At 34.6% G+C, this 24,514-nt stretch overlaps 2 protein-coding genes across 6 annotated transcripts; one reads left to right on the top strand and one right to left on the bottom strand.

Annotated features, from left to right (window-relative positions):
- Positions 1 to 1,850: 1,850 nt before the first annotated feature.
- LOC131938824 (uncharacterized) lies at positions 1,851 to 8,092 on the top strand. 4 transcript variants are annotated; one of them, XM_059297024.1, is made up of 8 exons: positions 1,851 to 1,932; positions 3,286 to 4,149; positions 5,448 to 5,632; positions 6,221 to 6,327; positions 6,855 to 6,942; positions 7,479 to 7,592; positions 7,686 to 7,824; positions 7,905 to 8,092. In XM_059297024.1, exons 2-8 carry the CDS (start codon positions 3,287 to 3,289, stop codon positions 8,086 to 8,088), a joined length of 1,680 nt encoding a protein of 559 aa, XP_059153007.1. In that variant the 5' UTR covers positions 1,851 to 1,932; position 3,286; the 3' UTR covers positions 8,089 to 8,092. The 4 variants fall into 4 exon arrangements, with proteins under 4 accessions (XP_059153007.1, XP_059153006.1, XP_059153009.1 ...); XM_059297023.1 differs by lacking the exon at positions 1,851 to 1,932 and adding an exon at positions 2,258 to 2,279; XM_059297026.1 differs by lacking the exon at positions 1,851 to 1,932 and adding an exon at positions 2,311 to 2,339.
- A 1,024-nt stretch (positions 8,093 to 9,116) lies between these two features.
- Positions 9,117 to 19,743, bottom strand: LOC131938803 (protein FAM117B). Of its 2 annotated transcripts, XM_059296993.1 has the most exons (9): positions 19,581 to 19,743; positions 18,925 to 19,258; positions 17,290 to 17,453; positions 16,792 to 16,878; positions 16,405 to 16,629; positions 16,227 to 16,304; positions 15,803 to 16,028; positions 13,734 to 13,833; positions 9,117 to 13,245 (listed from the first exon to the last, which is right to left on the bottom strand). In XM_059296993.1, the coding sequence occupies exons 2-9, from the start codon at positions 19,238 to 19,240 to the stop codon at positions 13,065 to 13,067; spliced, it is 1,377 nt and encodes a 458-aa protein (XP_059152976.1). In that variant the 5' UTR covers positions 19,241 to 19,258; positions 19,581 to 19,743; the 3' UTR covers positions 9,117 to 13,064. The 2 variants fall into 2 exon arrangements, with proteins under 2 accessions (XP_059152976.1, XP_059152975.1); XM_059296992.1 differs by having other exon boundaries at positions 18,925 to 19,743.
- Between the last annotated feature and the right edge of the window lie 4,771 nt (positions 19,744 to 24,514).

Genomic DNA, 24,514 nt, shown 5'->3' with positions numbered 1-24,514 from the left:
CCAGAAAATTCAACACAATTTGAAACTCCACCTCTCAACTGCTTGTGTTCATTAGAGGTGTGGATGAAGACATAAATATGACACAAGAGCTGGCTTCCCTACATAGAATGTATGGCACTGTTACCGGAGAGAATATAGGTAGTTCAGAGACATGTTAAAAGATAGAAACACAGAATCGCAAAATTTACCATATTTCACAGCAGTAAGATGGCTAATTTGCGAGAAATTTTTCTGAGCAGAGTATTTAAGTTAAGAAAGGAAATAGATGACTTCCTTGAAAGTAAAGGCAAGCCACAAGCTGATATACTTACTGTCTGATGAAGTTTGCTGCAAACATGACTAGTCATTTAAATTTTCTGAACCTAAAACTACAAGAGATGGAAATTTAGTTTCTGATCTATACACCCACCTAAAGGCCTTCAGATCCAAACTTGTCATGTTTTTGGAACAAGTACAAGCCAACAACTTGACGCACTCTCAAGAGTGCAAGGTCTTTACGGGTGAAGCAACCACTGAGTTCCCCACGTCATTAGCATACGAGATCATCAAAGACTTCAAGCTGCAGTTTCAGTAGCGGTTTTCTGACTTGGATTCAAAGGCAGAAAAGTGAAACTGTTTCAGAACCCATTTGAAGCAAATGTGGCCGATTACAAAGATGAACTGCAGCTGGAGGTCATTAGAGACACGTTCAAAGAAGGGCGGGTGGGTTTTTATAAGTTTTTGCAAAAGGAAGATTTTCCTAATATTAAAACTTTTGCATCTAAGTACCTTTCAAATTTTGGAACAAGATACCTGTGTGAACAAATATTTTCAAGATTGAAATAGGTGAAGAATAATTTGAGAGCAAACTTGGACCTCGAGTGTGATTTTGGCCACCGACAGTGTTTCTTTCCCACTTTTTTCTCCGGGGGGGGGGGACGACACTTAAAATTTGTATATATTTCTATATAAATCATATTTTGTTAAGTGGGGGGAGGGGGGGGGGGGGGGCGGTACACGTTCTTCGGGGAGGGGGGGGGTGTTACCACTCCGAAGAGATGTCTTGAAGAAACTCTGGCCCCCGAACTGATATTTGATAGTTAATGCGGCCCTCGGACTGAAAAGTTTGGAGACCCATGGCGTAGACCAGGGGTCTCCAAACTACGGCCCGCGGGCCGGATGCGGCCCGCGAGGTCCTCTCATCCGGCCCGCGGAGTTCTTTTTGTCCACGGAAAAAACGTTTGTTGGTGATGGCTGAGGAACTTTGCCCAGAAAAATCAAAGACATGCCGGGAAGAAACTGGCCCCCGAACTGAAATTTGATAGTTAATGCGGCCCTCGGACTGAAAAGTTTGGAGACCCCTGGCGTAGACAAAAGAATTGCGCACCATGTGAACGGCAAACAAAATGTATATAATAGTGTGGGATATTATTAGTACTTTATAAATTCACATGCGTTTTTTGAGAAATCGGAAATAGCGTAAATTACTACTTCCGGTCAAAGGAAATTACTCAAAATTTGACAGAAGGCAGAGAAGGCAGTCTACTTTGTAAACGAAGGCAGTCTACTTTGTAAACGAGAAAGTAAAAAAAAATAACTTTCTTTAGTCAAAGCATTGGCCGCCCAACTGTGTTGGAGAGTTTACGAGCGATCCATGCAATGTTTCACAACGACCTTGTGACGTCACTGCACACAGCCATCGAAGTAGAATTAAGCCTACATGTGCGCGTATCGATGTCTGGTTTTATCCTATAACAAATAAGTTATTAAGTCAATGAAAACAAGATAAACCAAGGACCAGATATTGTTTCACTTGAACTCATTGGTCCGCGCGTGTTACTTATGTGATTTATCTTAAAGGAGAGATTAATCACACACCTTAGATATTCAAACAGTTGCTTCAACTTGCCACTTATCTCAAGTCATTTCGCCATTTATCTCTGCAGCAAACGGGTAGGCGTTTAATCACCTGAATATATTCGCTATACCTTGTAGGGGGTTCTAATCACTTCTTATTCCGCGGTGTATTATTTTTTTTTAATTTGTTTGGAAAGGGGGATAAACGCAATTTTTTTAAAAATGTCTCTTTAAAAATTCATTGTTCAGAATGTAATATGTTAAAATAAAGCAGATTTAGTATTTTGTAAGATTAAATGATAACAAATGCCAGGAGCTACATGTGACTTTCAAGCTTGTGAAAAGGCTCGAGGTTCTGATCGGGTGTGACGTTTTAGTTATACGCTGGAAGAACAGTAACCACCACTGTCCTCTAATGTGGATGTAAACACCACTGTCCTCAGGTGTGTGGATGTAAACACCACTGTCCTCAGGTGTGTGGATATAAACACCACTGTCCTCAGGTGTGTGGATGTAAACACCACTGTCCTCAGGTGTGTGGATGTAAACACCACTGTCCTCAGGTGTGGATGTAACCACCACTGTCCTCAGGTGTGGATGTAAACACCACTGGCCTCAGGTGTGTGGATGTAAACACCACTGTCCTCAGGTGTGTGGATGTAAACACCACTGTCCTCAGGTGTGTGGATGTAAACACCACTGTCCTCAGGTGTGTGGATGTAAACACCATTGTCCTCAGGTGTGTGGATGTAAACACCAGTGTCCTCAGGTGTGGATGTAAACACCACTGTCCTCAGGTGTGGATGTAAACACCACTGTCCTCAGGTGTGGATGTAAACACCACTGTCCTCAGGTGTGGATGTAAACACCACTGTCCTCAGGTGTGGATGTAAACACAACTGTCCTCAGGTGTGTGGATGTAAACACCACTGTCCTCAGGTGTGGATGTAAACACCACTGTCCTCAGGTGTGGATGTAAACACCAGTGTCCTCAGGTGTGTGGTTGTAAACACAACTGTCTAAGGTGTGTGGATGTAAACACCAGTGTCCTCAGGTGTGTGGATGTAAACACCACTGTCCTCAGGTGTGTGGATGTAAACACCACTGTCCTCAGGTGTGTGGATGTAAACACCACTGTCCTCAGGTGTGGATGTAAACACCACTGTCCTCAGGTGTGTGGTTGTAAACACAACTGTCTAAGGTGTGTGGATGTAAACACCAGTGTCCTCAGGTGTGTGGATGTAAACACAACTGTCCTCAGGTGTGTGGTTGTAAACACAACTGTCCTCAGGTGTGTGGATGTAAACACAACTGTCTAAGGTGTGTGGATGCAACCATCACTGCCCACATCACACATGTCTGAATGTACACGGCATTGTTGCCCTACCATCTTGAGCACCACTGGCGTTAGACCTACGAAGGTCTCTAGCTGTCTACTTTATGTTCCAGGATGGCAAGAAGAAGGCTGCCCATCAAACCCAGCTCTCCACAAGGACCAGGCCTTAAGATCAAACACGAGGCGATCCAAGCTGAAGCAGGCTCCACATCCAGTTTAAACTACACCAAGCTCATCTTTCTCGTCCTTCTACTTGTTGGAATTACTGGGGTGCTCTACTTTCCGAGGATTGTTTCGTTCGTCGGTAGATTTACTGGTGAGATCTCGACAAATCTCGCTAGCAAAGTGAAATTGCGAGAGCAGGAAACATCCAATAAAAATGGTGGAGTTCAGAACGACAATTTTATAGATGAGGACTTGGAACTTGATGGTCATCTTGAGGATGTAGGGGAATATCAGTCTAACAGAATACAAAATATTCAAAGTGAAAAAACTGATTCACGTAAAAGTGATAGAAATAAAGAAAAAATAATAACTAAAGAAACAAATAAAGTTGAAGACAAACGAATAAAACAAGCAGACAACGAACAGATTCGATCTAAAGACGAGCACTTAATAGGACGGAATGGCAAAAGTAAGCCAATCATCTTAAGTGGTGAAAACAATCAAATCGTGTTAGACCCATCGCAGATCAAGTTTGTAGACGCTCCATCTGAAGACAGTCAAAGCTCTGCTTCCCGTTCTTCCCAAAAAACGACACCAAAGGCCCAAAGTAAAATACAGAGAAAAGAGGCTAGCGAAAAGGCGCAGCCGGACACCCGTAAAGTGGAACAGGCGGGACCCGACTTGGATGAAGAACTGAAAAACTTTGTTCCCACTCTACAAACAACATTTACACCAAAGAAGATTTTTGCAGACGGCAGAAGAATACCGCCAGTTGAGTTGCTGCCAGAAAAGCCAACAAACAGTAGTGTCAAGTGAGTATTAGACAGCAGTGTCAAGTGAGTATTTAACAGTAGAGTTAAGTATCAGGCAACAGTGTCAAGTGAGTATTAGACAGCAGTGTCAAGTGAGTATTAGACAGCAGTGTCAATTGAGTATTCAAATTCAACAGCAGTGTCAAGTATCAGACTGCAGTGTCAAGTGAGAATCAACAGTAGTGTCAAGTACGCATAAATTCGATTTTTAAAAAATAGTTCGTCCTTCAACATATTTTTTGCAAGAGTGAGTATACAAACGCTGACTCCCGAATCCTATTGGCCTGCGTTATAGACGGATCTAGAGAGGGGGGGGGGGGTTGGAAGAGGGTTATGATGAAAGTCTAGAACCCAAAATGGCACAGCGCAGAATTTTGAAATGAGATCGGGTTTAAATATATTTATATATATATATATATATATATATATATATATATATATATATATATATATATATATATATATATATATATATATATATGTAACCGAGTCTAGTTGCATCTTCTGCTCGACAACGCCAAATGTAACGAGTCTATTTGCTTGTAGTGCCAAATGTTAACGAGTGTATTTACTCAGTCTACACAACATCGACCACAATATAGATACTCGAAGATGCAGGTTTACCATTGATCCTTTTATTACATGAATCAAAAAGAAATGCTTCACAATAATATAATGAATCAACTGACCCCCAACCGTCCTCACTAGTCTTCACATAACCGAATGCACATGTCTATCGTCCCTATTAACACAATACGTCTACAACGTTCAGTAACCAACTTGATACTGCCACACTTCTACTCCTCGTTCTCAGCTGTCGCCTTCCTATATATCCCTTCGTATTCGTAATCGTATTCGTCCTCATATTCATACTCGTATTCGTACTCGTATTCTAATCGTTGCATCAGAATATTAATTGCGCAGCTTCTGTCCTACAATCCGATTAATAAACCATCTGCACTGTTACGTCAGCCTGTGAACTGCGCAGCGGCTTTGTGATCGTTATCAGCCCAACATCTGCACTATTGCATCAGACTGTAATACGTTGTTAACCATAGTATGGTAACTACCCTAGTTACATATATATATATATATATATATATATATATATATATATATATATATATATATATATATATATACATACATATATATATATATATATACATATACATATACATATATATATATATATATATATATATATATATATATATATATATATATATATATATATATATATATATATATATATATATATATATATATATATATATAACGTTTGATTACTTATCCAGAGTGTTTTTATTCGACGAATTTTTATCGAACGAGGAGTGTGATGGTCTGATGAGAGCTCACGACAACCACGTGAAGGCACAAAGCAAACAGCCCCTGCTCTGCTTCGATTCTGTAGACACCCTGAGGAAACACATCTCAGACGCCAAGATGAAAGTGAAAGTAACGCCCAACGACTTCACTGCAGGTATCGCTACAACTTTATTTCTAGCATGCCGCTGGTGGTGTAAGGCAAAGTCTCACAGAGAGCGGCGTGTCCCCTCGCTTCATAGAGGAACAAATACGGCAGTCACGTGACACAAAGACTAGAGATTTTAATCCACTGAAATTCCCAACACTAACGGGAATTTCCTTTACTTTGATTACTTTGTTAAAATATCGAATCTGACACCATGGACCATGGGTAGATGACGTAGAGGTAATCTGTTTCTCAGACAACGGGATGTGAATAAATATTCTGGTCAGTATTATGTCCAGCCGTCCTTTCTTTCCCAGACCCGAGTCATAATTGGGGTGCCCCTAGGATTCCCGTGATCCGAACTTGAGACTTTGAGTTAGTAACCGAGTGCTTTACCACTAGACCTCGATGTCAGTTTTGTTTCAATTATGTAGGCCTACATTGAAAAATCTTATTTATCTGATCATGTTAATCAAATTCATATTGTGAAAAAAAATCATATTTATTAGATCACGTTATACTTATGAAATTGACATCAAGTATATACAATAATAGACGAAAGATAATTAGCGAATGGTCCCTATCTTTCACAACAAGGGACTCGTTGCATCAACTCGAGCTTCTCGGCTGAGCTTAGTTTAAAGCTGAACAGCAACTGGAGCTACAGCACAGCTTTCTACCCGGGGGAAAGCGTGTTTTCCAAGGTGAGTTACCACTTCTTGGGTCTCTCGTATTTTTGTGTGTGTTGGTAATCACTAATGGGCAAGACCTACATGTTCTACATATTCATCAGCGCTGTTTGTATAATTTATAATCTAGTGATACCCTATGCCGAACCCAAGCGGTTGAAATATCATTTTCGGGATGATATTATATTCGTCCATCTAACTATAACGGTACTTAAGTTGTCGTGTTCACACACATACTCACCACATATATAAACACACATATATAGGCTACATAGTAAAACTGGGGTTTTCCGATTCAAGAAAGTGTAAACCGTCGAGATTTCTGAAAATGTCAATGTTGATTGACTTCGTATAGAGAGAAAGTAAAAAAAAACAACAACCGCATGTTTATAAATGCAACGGAATTGTACGATAAGAATTGGGGCAATTGAGAAATTGAAACGTCATTACTCAAAAGTTGTAGGCCCATCGTTTATGTGTGTCACTACTCGCCTTAGTCAGTTATCACCAACTTAACGTCCAAGCTGTTGTCCTTCTTTCAGATTGCAAGTGAGAGAATCAATCGAGCTATGGGGCTTGATCCAAAAACTGGAGGGAAATTTCAAATCACATCTTACCCAGTTGGTAAAGGTAGGCAGTCAAGATCAAATCACATCTTACTCAGTCGGTAAAGGTAGGCAGTCAGGATCAAATCACATCTTACCCAGTCGGTAAAGGTAGGCAGTCAGGATCAAATCACATCTTACCCAGTCGGTATAGGATATTTTGTAAACATAGGCGTCAAGAATAGCTTACAGCCGTCTTCTGTTGAACCTGTCGGTTTAATTTTCCAATTCGGTAATTGCTGTCATTCGATTTGCAGTGGCGTAGCGAGGTCGGTATCCCCCGGTGCGGCACCTGATGGTGTCATTCCCCCCCCCCCCCCTCCCGTATTTTACTGTTACCTCTCACACAAGCGGTCAGCAGTTTCTTTCAGGTACCGGTATCTTCTGAACTAGTAGGCCGGATTTTATTTTCAGTTACAAGGTCTACCTAGCTATTGGGGGAGGAGGGGGGGGGGGCTTTGCCCCTAGTCAGTGTTCAAATCTTCACAGTTCGGTTTAATAGGTTAGTTTACTTTGGAAGGTTATGCTCAATATTATGCGATGTGTATCTCCCATTGCCAGCATACAAAGAACATACGGACTGTCTGATAGGAGGACAGGACAAGCGAGATCGTGTGGCCACGGTGCTCATGTACCTCAACAATGTTGAAGATGGCGGCGAGACTAAGTTTCCTGGTAAACATTTTTTCTTCTTTTTAATTTAAACGTAATATCTGAAGATTGTCAGAGGATAGAAGTTGTTTTCACAGACATGTCGAAATGTTTCAGAACTCGGCATCTGGGTCAAACCAAGGAAAGGGCGAGCACTGGTGTGGAATAACATGAGCCCTGCTGGAGACTGCGAGCCCCATTCAAAACACGTGGCCTCGATGGTCAAGACGGGAACCAAGTACATCCTCATACGATGGTAGGTATCAACCTCTGTAAACTATATGTATGATCACCATTTTGCATTTTTGGTTTATTAAAAAAATGCTTACTCCCCAGGTATTATTATACAACATTCTACTCGATTGGCCGGCGTCCTGCGCCTCCACATCTGCCAGCTCGAGACAGTGATCAGCCAATGGTGATGTGCGATACATACAATAGTGGTAGTTGCCGGTGGTACGATGAATGGTCGTATGAACCATTACTGGAGTATGAAAAAAATAAACTTACACTTATTTAACCAATTTGGCGTGTTCGCGGTTCCCCTAATTAGCTTTAAGTGAATATGTGGCGTGCATGCCTATCAGTGTTTCTTCCAGATTTTTTTCTCCGGGGGGGGGGGGGGGGGGGACATGTGTAATTAAAAGTATGTTTTCTATATATATATTCCATTTCGTTGGGGGGCGGGGGGGAGGGGTAGAGCCACCCCCGAAGAGATGCTTGGAATAAACTCTGATGCCCATTGACAGTGGCCTTAGCAAGGAGATCCTCATTCATGTTAGATCTACTTCCTTAAATTCATTTTAGAATATAATCTTTTGTAGTTGCCAAGAAGACTTAGATTCCTATCACACTTTGCCTAGCATGTATAAATTCGCTCCATCCACACACCTCCATTGAAACTCTTTATCAAGCACAAACATTTATTTTCTGACGCTAGGCAACGATTCAATAATAATATAAATGATAGCTGGAATAAGATCGCCATGGCATCGAATAATAAAGATGCGGAAACAAATCATATACCGTACAAGCAATGTCAAGTGACAAGTCTGGCCCCGAGTATGTCGCGTAGACTCGCCGTGTAATGTAAAGGCATGCACACGCCCGTTTGTGTGTGGCCGTAGAACAGCTCGCCTCGGACTACGAGAAACCGACCATCTCAAGTCGCGTGACTTGCAGTCATGCTCTGTCCGTTACCAGGTTCCTGCCAAAGCTTCCAGTAGTTTCCTTAGTTTATTTGATTGCATTATGATAAAGCCCCACGTAATATATGAAGCTTTGGTGATTACTCCTATAGAGGTGAAAACTTAGCCCAGTTAATTAACGCAGTTGGGAAAATTTAGGATGTGGGCATAGTTCTCATGCTCAACAAATCAATGCAGATTGTTGGTGTTAGACTATCTGCATTGTCTACAAGAAGAAACCATGAAACCAATGCCAATAAAACACTTTAGTTAGCACCCGCTTTTTGTATTGGATGGATCATATTACATTTCAAACGCAACCTTTAAACATAAGCACAACATACAAGCAGATAACAAACCATTTAGAAAATAATTTAAATGTATTTTTCAACTAGATTTCAAACAATTAACTTTGAACAATATAAAACAAGATATTTATGTGGGTAGCATACAAATATACCATCACTTGTGGGATTTGAGAAAACCGTGGAATTTATTTTCTCATTACCTCCTCATAACAAATGCATCCTCATTGCATATCACAAATAAAAATGCCATATGAAAGATGGGATAAAATGTATCAACTAAAATACTATGGTATATAGCAACATACAAGTATATGTGAACAAACTATTATGTGACATCAGGACATGATTTCAGCAAACCAAGTCCACTAAAGCATGCAGAAAACTACCAACACATTCAGTAGATATGGCAAAAATCTGCTTATGAAAAATAGAAAAGCAAACAGTGGCCAGAAAATTGTGGTCCAATTGATCCCAATAAGTATGTAGCTGCCAGACTATATCAAAGTGTAATTGGTCATTCATTGGTATAGAAACAGTGGTCAAAGTATACTTTTAGAAATGGTCAGAACTAAAAGTATATTTTGCTTCTTACAAAAAAAATGTTTACAGAGATCAAAGATTTGCTGTCAAATTAAAGTTTTTCAACAGTCACATGAATCATTATGATACTGCATTGAAAACAAAACCTTCAAGAAATTCTCTTACACAAAAGTTTAAACTAAAAGAATGCAATAAAGTAATCAATGAAATCACCACATTTTTGTAAAATTACTACCAGGACTATGTTAATGACTTGCCTCACATTTGCCTTTGCAGCCATTATTTCAAATTTTTTAATAACATAATAAAAATATATGCTTATACAAGAGTAAATGTACTAAGTACTATCATACTACAAGTCAAACATGTGTTAAAACAATTAGCAGTGTTCCACAACAGAATATCACATGAAAAGCCCAGCAAAATAAAACATTTGGGTCAACTGATTGCTTATGTTGTAACACTCATCACATCCAAGTTGTCAGCCGTGCAGCAGGTTATAAATGCGTGTGTATGTTAGTTACCCTCTGCTGCTGCCCCCACACACACAATGGCACCTGACAAGTCTTTGACCTAACTATTACATAAATACACTGGCCATTCATACAGTGGGGGAGGGAGTGGGGGTGGTTAAAACAGCAATGGACAAACAGTGTAGGGTCAACAATGGACGGTACTTTATGGAGGACAAATGCACTCCATAAATATTGAAAGAACTTTTAGCTGGAAAAAAGTAAACTTTGTGATGGAAAATCAACATGTCAGCACTATAACATACAATTTCATGCATCAGGATAGGTAGCGGATTTGTTTAAATAACCTGATGCCAGAATACAAATATGTTCAGAATAAGTTTGTAGAATGTTAAAATGAGAACTATATAATGTCTACATTCTAATTTATTTACAATAGATTTTCTTTAAAAAAAAACTATTCAAAGTATGTGAATACTTTTGATTAGACGTAAACAGTTGCTAAAGAAAATACAAATATTCTAACATTTAAGACTCCAAAAAATTGCTGAACAAAGCACTTATTCCTTACCGTTTAACAAATTGTTTTTTTAAATGTAAGGAACACACAAAATCTTAAAATGTAAAATAATGTACACATTTTTCCAACAACCACTTAAAATTCAAACTATTTCTAGCACTGTTAATAATTATTAATTTTTTAAAACTTCATCCAAATAGAGTAAATTGTTCCCAGAATGAATAGATTCTAGCTTACAAACAAGCAATGTGTGATATTATGCTGGTTGTTCACTGTATTATTTGATAACAAATCACTACGAATTTACTGGGGAAGACTAAAAAGTTAAGCAGAGCAATAATGTTTCCCCTTCACACGCATCAATAAACAGAAGAGTAATAAAAACTTTGGATACGAAAATATTTTTTTTAGAAAAGGTAGTGCATAAAAGTTTTCATTTCAGTTGAAATACATTAGTTGAGGAGATGGGGGGGCCGATGGCTGTTTTATCAGACCCTATTTTTTTTTGTATGAACATGAGCTAAAACTAAAGCTCATTCTAACTAATACAAAATATGAGTGAATGAAAGAGGTTTGAAAAAATAAAAATAAACATGTATTGCAATATTATGATCAATAGTTACTTGCCTATTTTAAAATTACCCCAAAGTTGCCATTTTCTTGGTAGGCTTAACTGTATATATATTATATATTCTCCATGTTTAAATGTAGTTTTTGAGAAAATAAATATTTTGTAAGTTGTTTGAGGGCCATTAAACATTTAAAAACTTCATATATTTTATTTAGGATGGAACGTTACAGATTTTGATTTATGTCCCTGATATTTAAGTCCATACAACTTTCCAGCTTTGAATATTTGCTTACAAAGTTTCTAATACATGAATTACGTCAATGGAAAAAGAAAACTTCACTCAAGATTTAATATGGGAAACACAAACATAGTTTCAAAAAGATGAAACAATGGTTTTTGAAGAATTTTTGAAATACTGTTTTGAAAAAAATAACCTTTAAAAATAAATGTTTACTGACATTGCTAGCAAATGCACTTAATTATGGGAGTTATTTCAAATACCCTAAATGATTTTGAGTTGTTATAAAATTTAGAACACATTATTACTAACCGAACACTTAAATGTTTCCATGTTTCCCTTCAATGAAATCAAATATTTAAAAAAAGTCAAATCTTAAGTGTTAACGTATTAAGGGAAAATAATTGTTCAGAAAAATCCCAATGCAAGTAATTATCCTCTACTAGGGCATGTGACATCTTTTGTTTTCACACCTGGAAGCTAGTTTATTTTAAGACCTAAGGTAAAACCACATGTGTTTGTTTTGTTAGTCTTGATAAAAAGGTTTTAATATGTTTTAGCATAGCTGACAAAATACTTACATGAATTATAATACCTGAATTTTGTTGTAGACATTAGTAATCATGTCTTGAAAGCAATTTTTGTCTCCTTCAAATAATTTCATTATTTCACTTTCAAGAGAAAATGTTAAAAAAAAAATAATTGCAGGATAAAATAGAGATTTCTAGACTCAAATCACAGACTGAAACTATCGTAATAATAAAACACTAACCATTAGCTCTTATATATTTTACATTCAAAAATTTTCAAATAGTAAATTACAATAAAGTAAAATAAGTATATCAAATGTATTAAGGAAATACGAAAGGGCAATTATTTTTTTTAATAACACTGAAAACATTGCTACTGAACAGAAAGATTGATCTAGTAACAAGACTATCACTTCTTTCACTATCTTACACACAAAGAATTGTAAAGTTTGAGGCGTTCGTAAAGTCATGTTTAAAATATGTTCATATCACTATTAGTTTACTCACTGAGGCATAAAATTAAATGAAGTTTTATTTAATGAAATATTTATTGTTAATCGAATATGAGCCTGTTTTAATTTTTTTTCAACATAAAAGAGCTAATGGTACGGACTGTATACAGAAGAAGAGGCGTAGCGACCTTTCCCGGCGCCCGGGGACAAACTTTCAATTTGCACCCCCCCCCCCCTCAAACTATTTATAATGCAAAAATGCAGCTAAAATGACATTTTAATTTGATTTTACAACCCATTTTGGCGCCCCCTAAGGTCGGCGCCCGGGGACATATGTACCCCCCCCCCCCCAATTGCTACGCCTCTGTACAGAAGTGAAAGCTACATGGAAAAATAATGTATGGCAAAATGTTATAATACAGATCTTTGATAAGCTGTAACAAATTGGAAGTTTTAAATATGGCAAGGTGAAACAGACAAAATCATCAAGTCAATCTTTAACACCCAGTTATAAAAAAACACTTTGAAAAAAAAACAGCTTGTGCTATAAATGGTAGAATGAGAATCTTTTAAAATAAAATATTTATGGAAAGAGCAAAGTCAAATCTTTGATTCAGGTAAGGCATTGAATATCAAAATATACCCATAAATTGTGTGTAACTTTGTTATGCTGAACTTCAACCATCAAAGCCAGACGACAAGACAGGAGACTGTGAGCCGGTGTAGCCGTGTGTGAACTCACTGTCCACCAGATAGCTCTTCATCAGGGGATAAAATGCTGAGCCTTGACTGGGCTTAAACACAAACTGGTTCGGCTTAACCGGAGAGAAGAGCATTGGTTCTTTGATCTGTGGTCTTCTAAGAGGTTCATAGGAAATGTATATAAAATAATTGAGAAGCTTTTTACCATATAATATACACATTATCATTGTAGTAATACCAAACATAATTTATCTTCTTCATATTTAAAGCGTAGCACATATTGGCTTTAGATCAATTTAAAAAAAAGGGATTAACTACAACTGAAGTGTGAAAAAGTTCATTATTGGGAATGTAATAGGATAGCATAGTGGACCTTTGATTAGAATTATACATGGCTACACAGTAATAAAAAATCAGCTCTTTAAATACATTTTGTTTAAAAAAAAACTTACACAAAAATTACAATTTGTGTAGAGGTATTTCATAAAAAGAGAAACTACCTTATGATTGTTTTAAATGAATGAGTAACTCTTTTAAGAAGCAATTATCAATATTTCTGTAATTGGGTGCTTACTATTTAAGAAATTGATCTGAAATGATGTGACAGCCCAATAAATTTTTCCCTAAATATAAAACTTTGTTACCTTGATTCTTCTAGTATTGTTATGTTTTCCCAGCCATCTGGTGGTTGTCTAACAAATGGACAAGAAGTCTTTGGACTAGAAATGGTGTAAGGTTCAGAATCTGCATGCAAAAACAAAATACTTTATAAAAAAAACAACAACAGAAAGCATATGTTATTAGACATGTATAACTTAGTAAAAGCATTTTTTTAAAAGTCTGAATAAGTAATACATTCTAAAACTTCTGTTACATGTAGATCTGTATTAGATTCTTAAGTTAAAAACTTACATTTTCAATTAACTTTTTCTCACACATGCTTCTAACCAAGCAATAAGATGAGAACAACTGACCAACAAAGACAATTTTTTTTTACATCTGAATTGATAAAATAATTTGTCTTATTTGTCACTAAGGCTGATCTCAAAATACTTCCCCTGCCCCTAAGCAGATACCAATTCATTTTTGAGCTAATATTTTAAAATAAAATAATCGGACAATTTAAATACAAACAAATATTAACAAAAACTAAACTAAAAAATTTGATGTTTCCAGTAAATGTATACTTTTATGTACATTTATTTAATACTAATAACACAAATAAAAAAAGTTCACTTGACACCGCTTTTCCGTAGCAAAAATAGTTTTTGAACAACTGCTTTAAATAGCAATGACCTTTGTGGAAGTGTACTTGGCACAAATGACAACCAGTTGTTGTTTCTCTGGTTGTGTCAGAGCTCTTCTTGTTACAGTCTATAGAACATTGAAAACACTTGCGTTTTTATCACAATTTGAGATCATTCTGCAAAGGAGAATCAGCAGCATCCTTTAAAATAAAACTGTTAATTTCTGCTACATGGACCAAGTACCAGAACAAGTACAGCCAGCACTTGTTGCTGGGTCGACCCACTGTACTGGTCTGACAGGTCTCCTCAAAACAAGCTGGCAATGTACCTGAATACAGGGTGTGGAATGAGCTGTTCCCTGACTCTTTTTGTTCGCATAACCACCAAATACATTTCAGGGTTAGAATTAGGTGATAAAATATTGACATGTCACTTGTCAGTCCACAGGGAACCTCTTTGCTTCAAAATACATTCCCCTGTTTTTTGTTTGCTCTTTGGGAGTGGCCATCCCTTCCTGTTGGATCTTTTGTCCCACAACTGTATGTTCCTTGAGAAAGAAGGTCCTCAGCAAATTTCAAAGAAGAAAAATTGTCAAAAAAAAATTGGTGGCCTAGACATCATAAAAAGCCTTTTCTTGTTTTCCCATGTAAACCTGGAAATTTAAAACCTATCCAGTTTTGGCCTTGGTGCAACACCCAACCTTCATGACCCAGGGTGCAGGTTTGTCTTTATGTACTTCTTGGAGTTGGACAGTTTGTGAAGCCCTAACATAAAATGTATGTAAAGAAATTTATTTTTAAGTCACCCGAGTTAACTGGCTTCCAGTAGACAACTCTGGCTCCCTTCTATGCCTGTTTTTGTTCAGCATAGCGGTTTGTTTCAAGAGCAAACATGTTGATCATGTCATCAGTTATAAACAGTTTGAAATGATCTAAAGCACGACTGTCAACAAATAAATTGTGGATTCCTCCAATCACTTCTGAAAAACGGAATCAGTTGATCTGTCCATTCTAACTCACCATCACCAACAGCAGGCACTTCATTAACACTACCATCATTAGAATAAGAGACCGAGTCTGATTCAAAATTACAAGCAAGTTCACCTACCTTAATGTCAGACACATTATTTTGACTTAAACATTCTAGAAATTGTTTATAAATAAGGAAAAATATTCCCAGCGCTATGAAATTTCAAGTTGGAAAATTGACCTAATTTTCCAAGAATGAATAAAGCAAAAACAGCAGTTTTTTAAAAATATCTTAACTTTTTCGTTATATATTTAGTTTTTCACAGTAATAGCACGTAAACCAGCTTCCTGTGTAATGATTCAATAGAGAAGAAAGGGATAGCATTGTGTCTTGTCACATCCGGTCCCATCAGCATCAAAATGGGTTAAAGAACAACATCAGCAGCTAATGAGTTAAAGAACAAACAAAGTAACAAAATTTTGAGTAAAAAAAATTACCTTTGCTAGACTTGCTGTCTGTTGATTCAGATCTGCTTCCACCTAAATACAGACCCTCTCCACTTCTTGGACGTAAAGAGGGACTTATTGAGGCAGGTCTGCTTGCTGTAGCAGCTGTTGTGGTGGATGCTGTGATGTTGTCTAAAGGAGTCTGAGTGTCTATACTTCGAGTACAACTTAAATGGGAAATTTCAGGGACTGGTGCTCGATGTCCATCTGGTATTTCCTAGTAAAAACAAATTCATATGAATGCCTCTTAGAGTTTGTTTTACAAAGAGGGAATATTCTGCACATTTTTAATTCATACAAAGGATAAGTTTGATTATTGTATCTGTTTGCTTCCACAAGATCTTAGTAGTTTTTTTAACTAACAAAGAAATAACAAAGAAATAAAACGATATTGCATAAATATTAATGTACTTACCCTAAAAACATCTGTTTCATCCCCATCAATGCCATTAATATGCACACCCCTTACACTGGAAACTAGCTTTTCAATCTCCTAAAATAATACAAATTAAAAAATAATTAAAAAAAAAAAAACAAATTAAAAACAAGAACTAGGTTAGATACAAGAAAAAAACAACAAAACAACTGATTACCATATTCAACCCCTCTACACTGTTTCTTTGATATCTGTTCATATTATGCCTAGGAATGTTTCCTGATGAGGTCAACACAGTTTTGGTTTGAAGAGAACAAAGGGCTGGTGGTGCTGTGAGTGAAAGGGCTGAATGTTTCCCTGGGATTGGACTGGAACGCTGCTTGACGTCATTCTGTTTACAGCCTTCTTTGGATTTTTGTAAATGATGTTTGATGAACTGGAGCTTGAAAAATATAATTTAAAAAATACATATAAAAATTTAAATGAGGCTAAAATTTAAAAGTAGTTCACACACATTTTCATAGAGAAGTTGAGCAAGATCTCACAGGACAGTGATGTAAAAATTAATATCATTTTCACAGAACATTATGAACAACTATCCTACCTTTAACTGATCTCCTTGACCAAATGATGCAGATCTTTTATGCACCTTTTTTTTCTTTTCAGGTTTGCCTTCCCATTCAGCTACAGTCTGTTAATTAAAAATTGTCTGATCAAATATAGTGTAAGTGCTAAAAGCAAAAAAATAAAATCTATTAAAAAATAATGAATAGAAGCAAAGAAAAGGTACTTATTATATCAATATTGAAAAACAGCACCATTTGTTGCACCAATATTAAACAATGTGAAATTATTTCCTTTATACAGAATAAGCTTTATATAGTTATGGGGTATTGTGTGTTGCTTAGGGTCTAATATTGTGTTGTGGAATAAAACAATAGAGAACCACCAATTTATTAACACTCATTTAGTGAAAACTTTTTCACTAACCAAGTCTATTTTGATGTGTTTATATTTATGGGTTCTAATAGTCATTCATAACTAATCATAAGCTTGTTTCTATTGTCACTGTCTATATTAAGTAGAAGTAGTTTGTTTTTACCTGAGTTGATTTATCAGACATAAAAACTCCATCGGAATGAGAGCAGTGATAGCTGTTGATATCCTTGGGCCACTGTCCTGTTAAGTAGGTTGGAACAACTGCATCTGCAGAACTTGCTCTCCATTTTCCAGGAACTGGGCTTTGTCTATGTCCTTTACTTCTTTCTAGATAAAATGTAATTTGTATTACGTTTAGTTTAGGCCTCAACTCAACAAAATTAAAGACACATAAAAAACTGCTCATGAGATTTGACATTTTCACAAATATAGTAAGGTTAATTTATTTCTGTCATTATACTATAGACTACAGCACACATTAATTAGAATCCAGATTATCAAAACACCAAGTTTACCCTCTAATGCTAAATTAAACATAGCTTACATTATCAGCAAAACAATACAACTTTCCAATTTTAAAGTATTTTTTTTTGTAATTATGCAAATTATTTAAATTTGTTGTTAAATTCTATAAGAATAACATGGTAAAGTACTATAAAAACAGCTAAGTTTCAGCTAGTATGACTGACTTTAAATTTTAACTTCCAAGGAACCATGAACTATAAAATACCTTAATTTACATTAGATGCTTGAGCTTATTAGATTTAAGGTAAGGTAGTTTAGGCATTATATTTTTACTTTTATATCAGTAACAAGTGAAAATGCTAATAAAATTAACTACAATACTGATAGTAGGACTAGTATCTGAACTGTGCAGGCCTACAAACAAATTATAAATAGGTTTTAAATCAATTGTCCACCAGGAGCTAAAATAAAAATTACCTGCTATTTATTGTTATTTTGGGTCAAGCATTAAATTAGTTAAATATTGGTTCCTTTCACATACAGGGATGTATAGAACCAGTTATTGACTATTTAGGCTAGTAATTAAAATATGGGGTAAAAATTTTTTTGAAGTTTCCCCTTTTGAATGAAGATTTATAGTGAAGATGAAGAAGAGTTAATCTTTTTCTTGAAAGGATGAAATGATTTAGGGCCTATGCCCAGCAGACTTACTTTTTGTATTGTCTAGAGAGGTTTTTTTAAAATGTATTCTCTAAATACAAAAATTTAATGCATATCATGATAAAGATTGACAGATTCTAATATCAAGCTTTGAAATCAAATTGAGCGCACATTCACATTGCAACTAATTGATTGCTAATTTCAGTAGCATATTATTAAAAATGATAGGCCTAATAGTAGGCTAATTAATTAGATATAGTAATTTCTAGTAGGCCTAGTACTAGTATTAATAGTCAAAATATTAAATTTAGCCTAATTAAAAATATGATAAAATAAATGTGTATGCAAGGGCCTATTTTAACCCATTCCTTTTTTTACAACTTTTTCCCTAGTTATTTATAGGGTTGCCAGATACCTTTTCCGAAAATACTGGACACCTTTTCATCCTTCCCTTCTCAGGTATGCCGCAAAGCAGAAGAAGGGGGGTAACAGAGTATTATTCATATACTTGTCAAGTAGTTATATTTATTTTATCCTGGACAGTCTGCTCAAATACTGGACTGTCCAGTTCAAAACTGGACACCTGGCAACCCTAGTTATTTATTTAGATGTCCATTATCATTAGCACTAATTGGGCCTGTCCAGAGTCTAGATCTAATTTAGTAATTATTACCTTTGATTTTAATGCTGGTTGGATTACTATGATAAAAGCTGCCTGGGCTGGTTGGAGATTGGGATTTTGCTGCAGCAGTAAGTGATAATAGAACTGATCCTGCAGGACTGGTGCCTTCTTCAGGTGAGATTCTGTTGTCAGGGGATTTGCTTGATAATAATTTTTGGCTATCTCTAGGCGATGTAGAAGTAGGCTTATGAAGAACATCGGTTCCTTGTTTCAAGGAAAATACTTTTACAGCTTTAATGGGGCCCTGCTTGGTGATGGTAGATGGAGACCCATTTCGTCTAACTCTCTGGGGCACTTGGTTCGACATTCCTCACCACAAGTAGATCTACAGGTATCTAAACTCTTAACTATCTACTAGACTAGATATCTGGAATCTACCTACCTAGACTAAGAATCTAGTCTAGACTCTATCTAGATTCTAGAACTTTAATCTCTTGACTTATTCTAGGAATCTAGACTAGGTCCAGTAGTTAGTAGACTAACTTTAAATTAAAACCGATAAAATTATAATTTAATTTTAAAGAATATTGGAAAGACTAAAAATAGTTGGCTAAAATTGTGAAATTATTAAATTAATAACAAAAACGAGTGAATTCGTCATTGTCTGGTTCATATTTTCTATTCCAGTAAAATAAATGTCAACAAACCACTTAATTATACAATATGTTTGCTTTATAATAGTCTTTTTTTTTCTCAAAAATAATCAGATAGAGATCCAGAATCTAGATTTGGAGCACAAGAGTGCGAATCTTCTTTTCAGAGTGAGTAAATCATGAATAGCTGCATACTGCATAGCCTAAGCCTAGGCTATACAATGTATCTACAAAAAATTCTGTCACGTGATTAAAACCCATGCTTTCATTGGAGGCTAGTTTTTGTTTTTTTGGCATGGGCGAGATGATTGTCTTCTTTGTATCGCATTAGATCTAGATCTAGTCTATTTCAGTTAGATATATTGGTTTAGATCTAATTTAATTTAGAAATCTCGAGTTTTTGCCCTTTTAAAAACTTTTTAATCTGTTACTTTAGCCTACTTAAAAAAAAAAAAGAAACGATTTCTAGTCTATAAAAATTTAATAACATTTCTGTATGTCTAATTATCTCCCTTTAAAATTTACTTGGCAACAGTTACGATTGATGGAAAAAAAATTTTTTATGTTATTAAAATTAAGTTGTGCAGCTACAAATTTCAGTTTATTAATAAATATAAATAACTTAGTCCAACTTTTAAAATCTTAGACTTTTTAGATCTATATTTTTACAGCTAGCTTAGTACGTTTTTAATTTTTTAAATATTATTAATTAAAGACATTAAAATTATTTTTCCGCGTACCTAACAACATGCTTAGTAAATACCAGGGAGTAATCATTATTTTTAACAAAAAGCAAAAATTACTAATACATTTTTTTTTTATCATTAGCATGATTATTGATTATGGGCTCTTTTTATGGGTGCTATCCATATAGCGATATAGGTTAGTCAAACGGCCGGGAAATAAAACGCCGTTTTCGCCCTAATTTGACAAAATATAATGCTTTTTATTTCATAGTGTCGTATAGTCAGTATAGTAGTATATAGTATTACTTATACTATATAGTAGGCTAATCCTCTATATTTTAGTACCATTAAAAAGTAATTCTGCCTAATTTTTTAAAATAGTTGTTGATATTAGTAGATCTAGTAATATTACACATAGATCTAGATCTATATCTCATTTACCACTTGAAAACTAGACTGTCACCGAGATGATTTTTCAACGGCACTACGCAACGGATTTTGACCCTCCCCCCCCCCTTTTCAACTCCCGGGCCTTTTTTTTTTTTCCATTCAGCGTATTCCTTTGCCTTTACTTTACAAATACCTATAAAATGTGAAAAATTGAATAGCTTTTAAAGGGATACTAATTTTTTTAAAATGCATAAAAGACTAAAAATTCTAAATGTAGAAAAAAACAACAACTAAGCAATAGGAAAATTAGTGTGTGATTCTGAGATTGTATAAATTTTGTATTAGTATCGTTAATTTCTGAGCATTGCCAAAAAAGGCCAAGCTGGACAAAACACACTACAACGATCACTAAAATTGCTCTGTCTCAGCAAATGGCAGTTTTCTTTGTCAACAATGCACCACCAAGCTTAGAGTTTATAACACATCCTAGGAATAGATATCTATAGGTCCGTCTGCCTGCCTCTCTGTTCTCTCACATTCCAGGCCCACCATGTTGCTAACTATATATTATCATCTAGATCTAGAAGGAAAATAATGAACTGGCTATGATGATGACAAGGGAAAAAAGGTGAAATTTAAGAAGAGCATTACCACTGCTTATTCATCTGCTACGAGTAACCAGATTAGCAGTTTAACAATTTGTGGAAAAGTATCTCCAAAATGTTTAACTGATTGTGGATCAGAGCTATTTAATTTCACTTACCTAACTAATTATCAAAAAATTCTGAAAGGGAGGAAAAAACAGACCTCCATTTAATGCCTTAAAGCATGGAAAAAAAGCAAGACCAATGATTTTCGGTTAAGTTTAGGGATAGAATGTAGCATTAAGAGTGTAATTATTAAATGAATTTAAGTGACCGAAATAGGGGACTGGAATGAATTATGGAATTTCAATTAATTCCAATGTGTGTTATCTAGCTAGTTGTTGGAGCCATAGACAAATTGAGATGGAGGAGCAGAAGTAGAACCCAAATGTATAAATAATATAAAAATTGTCAATCTTATAATTAAGTATGCGGCATATGCAACTAGTATTGTATATAGACTAATATAACTTTAATTATTTACAGATACACAACACACTTTGTCTAGTTTGTTTACTAAAAACAATCTTCATTATAACTTGATTTTTAGAATCCAACTTTATTCTTGAACTGTTTATACAATTACACATACAATTTTATAGAGTGTAAATTAAAGCATAAGATCAATTTGATTAGAATACTGTTTAGAAACACTCACTCACAGCTCTTATTTAAAATAAGAAATTAAAGCAACACACCATACACAAATAAAAAACAACCAATTAGGAGTTATTTGTGCACACTACTTACTGTTGTACACTTAGCCCCTTTAATTTGATACAAATCAAAATGAGACAAACACATTTAAGTATAAAGGCCTACCTATACTATTAATATATTATTGATCATTTTATCAATGTCTTAAAATACCATACCACTGTTAAATATACAAATATACACCTAATAATATTGGTGTAAGCATTGTGTTTTAAAAGTCTCTGTTTTCTCTTAAAAAACTAAAAACAATTTTGCAGGAAAACCTTTAATTTCAAAACATAAAATATAGTCGATTGAAATTTGATTTGGAATGTTAATTTTCTTTCCTTGACTTTAATACAATGTCATTACTATATCAATATTATTAAAAAATGTTAACTACTAATAATTTTACATCAATAGAAGATAACTAAATTCAATGTAGTGACTGTTATTTGCTGTATTAACATTGTTGTTTGAAATAATTTTGACTCTAGAATTGATGCTTTTTGTATGGAGAGCTGCCAAGCACCAGTATTTATTTTATCCACTCTAAGAGGGTTAAAGGTAACAAGTGTTTTCTTGTAAAGAAAAATATAAACATTTTATTGTATAAGAATATTTTCTGAAAGTAGTTTAACCATTAAATATTTAAACAGGTCAATGTATGTTTAAAGAAAAGTTACAACATGAAGCTGTTTGTATTCTAGAGTTACTAAGTAAAGTCAATTGTGTGTTTAACATTCCAATTATACTAAACTATAACTGTAAAATATCTAAAATTGTAAACTGTTTCCATTTTAAAGTAGACACAAAGTAAAATATTTTTTTTAAAAACCATCAAGCACAGCACTCACAAAATTATTGCACATTGTTACGTCCATAAACTTAAACATTGTCTGTAATTAAAATAAATCCATTGAAACATTTATAATGTTGAACACACATTGTCTATTTTCCTCATGCTACAGTGTTGTGATCTACAGCATTTTCTCTAAAAATTACACTCACCAAGGTGTGAATACAGCTTCATTTTGATTTGACTCAAAATTGCTGGTGTTATGAGTTAAATTAAATGGATGCGCTGAATTAGTTTATTAAAAAAAAAAAATTAACATAAGCATTTAGAAAAAATTTAGTAGAAACTATTAAAAAGTTCTGTCAAAATTTGTCAAATAGCTTGATAAAATGAACTTAAATTTAAACAGCAAGTTTATTGCAAAACATTTCAAATCTTGGTTTAAAAAAAAGGTCTTTAACAACAGTCTCAGCTATTTCATATTTAGATGGTGTTCTGGAAAAGGGATTAGTAGTTGAAATGTATTAACAATTTTTTTAAAATATGTTTTTACTCCAACATAAAAGTATATTGTTTAGTTGGAGTCTACTCACAACATGAAAAATAATGACCATTGATAACATTAAAAAATGTTATTCAACAGCCATAAATTTATATTAACCATGGATTTGTATACTTGTATAATATAATAAAAACATAAATCTTGGTAAATAAGTGTTTAAAAAATACTAAATAAGAACTTAAAATACATATTGCATCCTATTACTATAACAGTAACAAGCACAAAAAGAAGGGTGATATTTGTATTTTACTATAATTATATGTAATTACATAAACTGTTACACTTACACATGAAATATTTGTCTGAAGGCACATTATATTGCAAATATTTAAGTTATGAAAATGATAATGAAACTATATTATGCCAAGTGACTGCACTTTGAAGTTGAATAAACTTAATAAACTGGTTTTGTCATGAAACTTTGCTAAGTAAAAATTGACTTTTTACATCAACATACAATTAAAACATGCCATTTCAACATAGAAAAAAAAAGACTAGAAAAATTTGATTTTGCACACTTAAATTACATAAACACAGAGAATAAATATTACAAAGTACACCTATCTTAGTGCAAATATTGTAACATATTGTCATTAACCATGTTCTTATTAAATATACATTTGCACCATGAAAATAAGTCCCTATAATAATTTAGAAATTTACAATTAAGAAAAGATTTCTTTTTTAATAACACATCAAGTACTGTTTAGTATACCCCATTCTTGTTTAATTTGACCATGGAGGATACCCTGCTGCTAAATGGATATTTTTGTATGTTTCTTGCTTATTCTTTTCAATGCACTTAATACATTTTTTTAAATATTATATAGGCCGACTAATGTTTTAATGAATAAAACAGACCTAACACTTTTTTAAAAAATGTTGTTCATCTCTTCTTCAGATCCATTCTGCAAAGCTGTAATTCCTCAAGGCAAAATAAATATTAAGATGCACCAAATAAAATAACCTCATTGCTTACTTTAAAAAAAAATCCACTACAAACTACAACTGAATACTTATTAAATTAGTGTATGTGAAAAGCTGCAAACTGAAAAAATAGTACAAAACACTGAATAAATGACATCAGTCTTCATAATCACTAGAATGTGATTTTACACTAAGCAGCTTAAAAAGTGGTAAAAACTAAGGCTGAATAGATGACATGGCTTATAATCACAAGAGTGGGATTATCACACAAACCATCTGCAAAG

Source organism: Physella acuta, unplaced genomic scaffold, assembly GCF_028476545.2.
Source record: "Physella acuta isolate Inbredline_101_S28 unplaced genomic scaffold, ASM2847654v3 ptg000257l, whole genome shotgun sequence".
NCBI lineage: Eukaryota > Metazoa > Mollusca > Gastropoda > Physidae > Physella > Physella acuta.
The sequence above is the reverse complement of the archived record's forward strand: the minus strand, read 5'-3'. Positions and strand labels throughout refer to the sequence as shown.

Bases quoted from the DNA above. Each gene is read 5' to 3' on its own strand.
- LOC131938824 (XM_059297024.1), top strand. From the start codon at position 3,287: ATGGCAAGAAGAAGGCTGCCCATCAAACCCAGCTCTCCACAAGGACCA. The intron at 5,633-6,220 runs GTATCGCTACAA...TTTCACAACAAG, and splicing joins GCCCAACGACTTCACTGCAG to GGACTCGTTGCATCAACTCG. The intron at 6,943-7,478 runs GTAGGCAGTCAA...TCCCATTGCCAG, and splicing joins ATCTTACCCAGTTGGTAAAG to CATACAAAGAACATACGGAC.
- LOC131938803 (XM_059296992.1), bottom strand. From the start codon at position 19,240: ATGTCGAACCAAGTGCCCCAGAGAGTTAGACGAAATGGGTCTCCATCT. The intron at 16,879-17,289 runs GTAAAAACAAAC...TTTAATTAACAG, and splicing joins TGTCTGATAAATCAACTCAG to ACTGTAGCTGAATGGGAAGG. The intron at 16,630-16,791 runs GTAGGATAGTTG...ATATTTTTCAAG, and splicing joins GTCAAGGAGATCAGTTAAAG to CTCCAGTTCATCAAACATCA.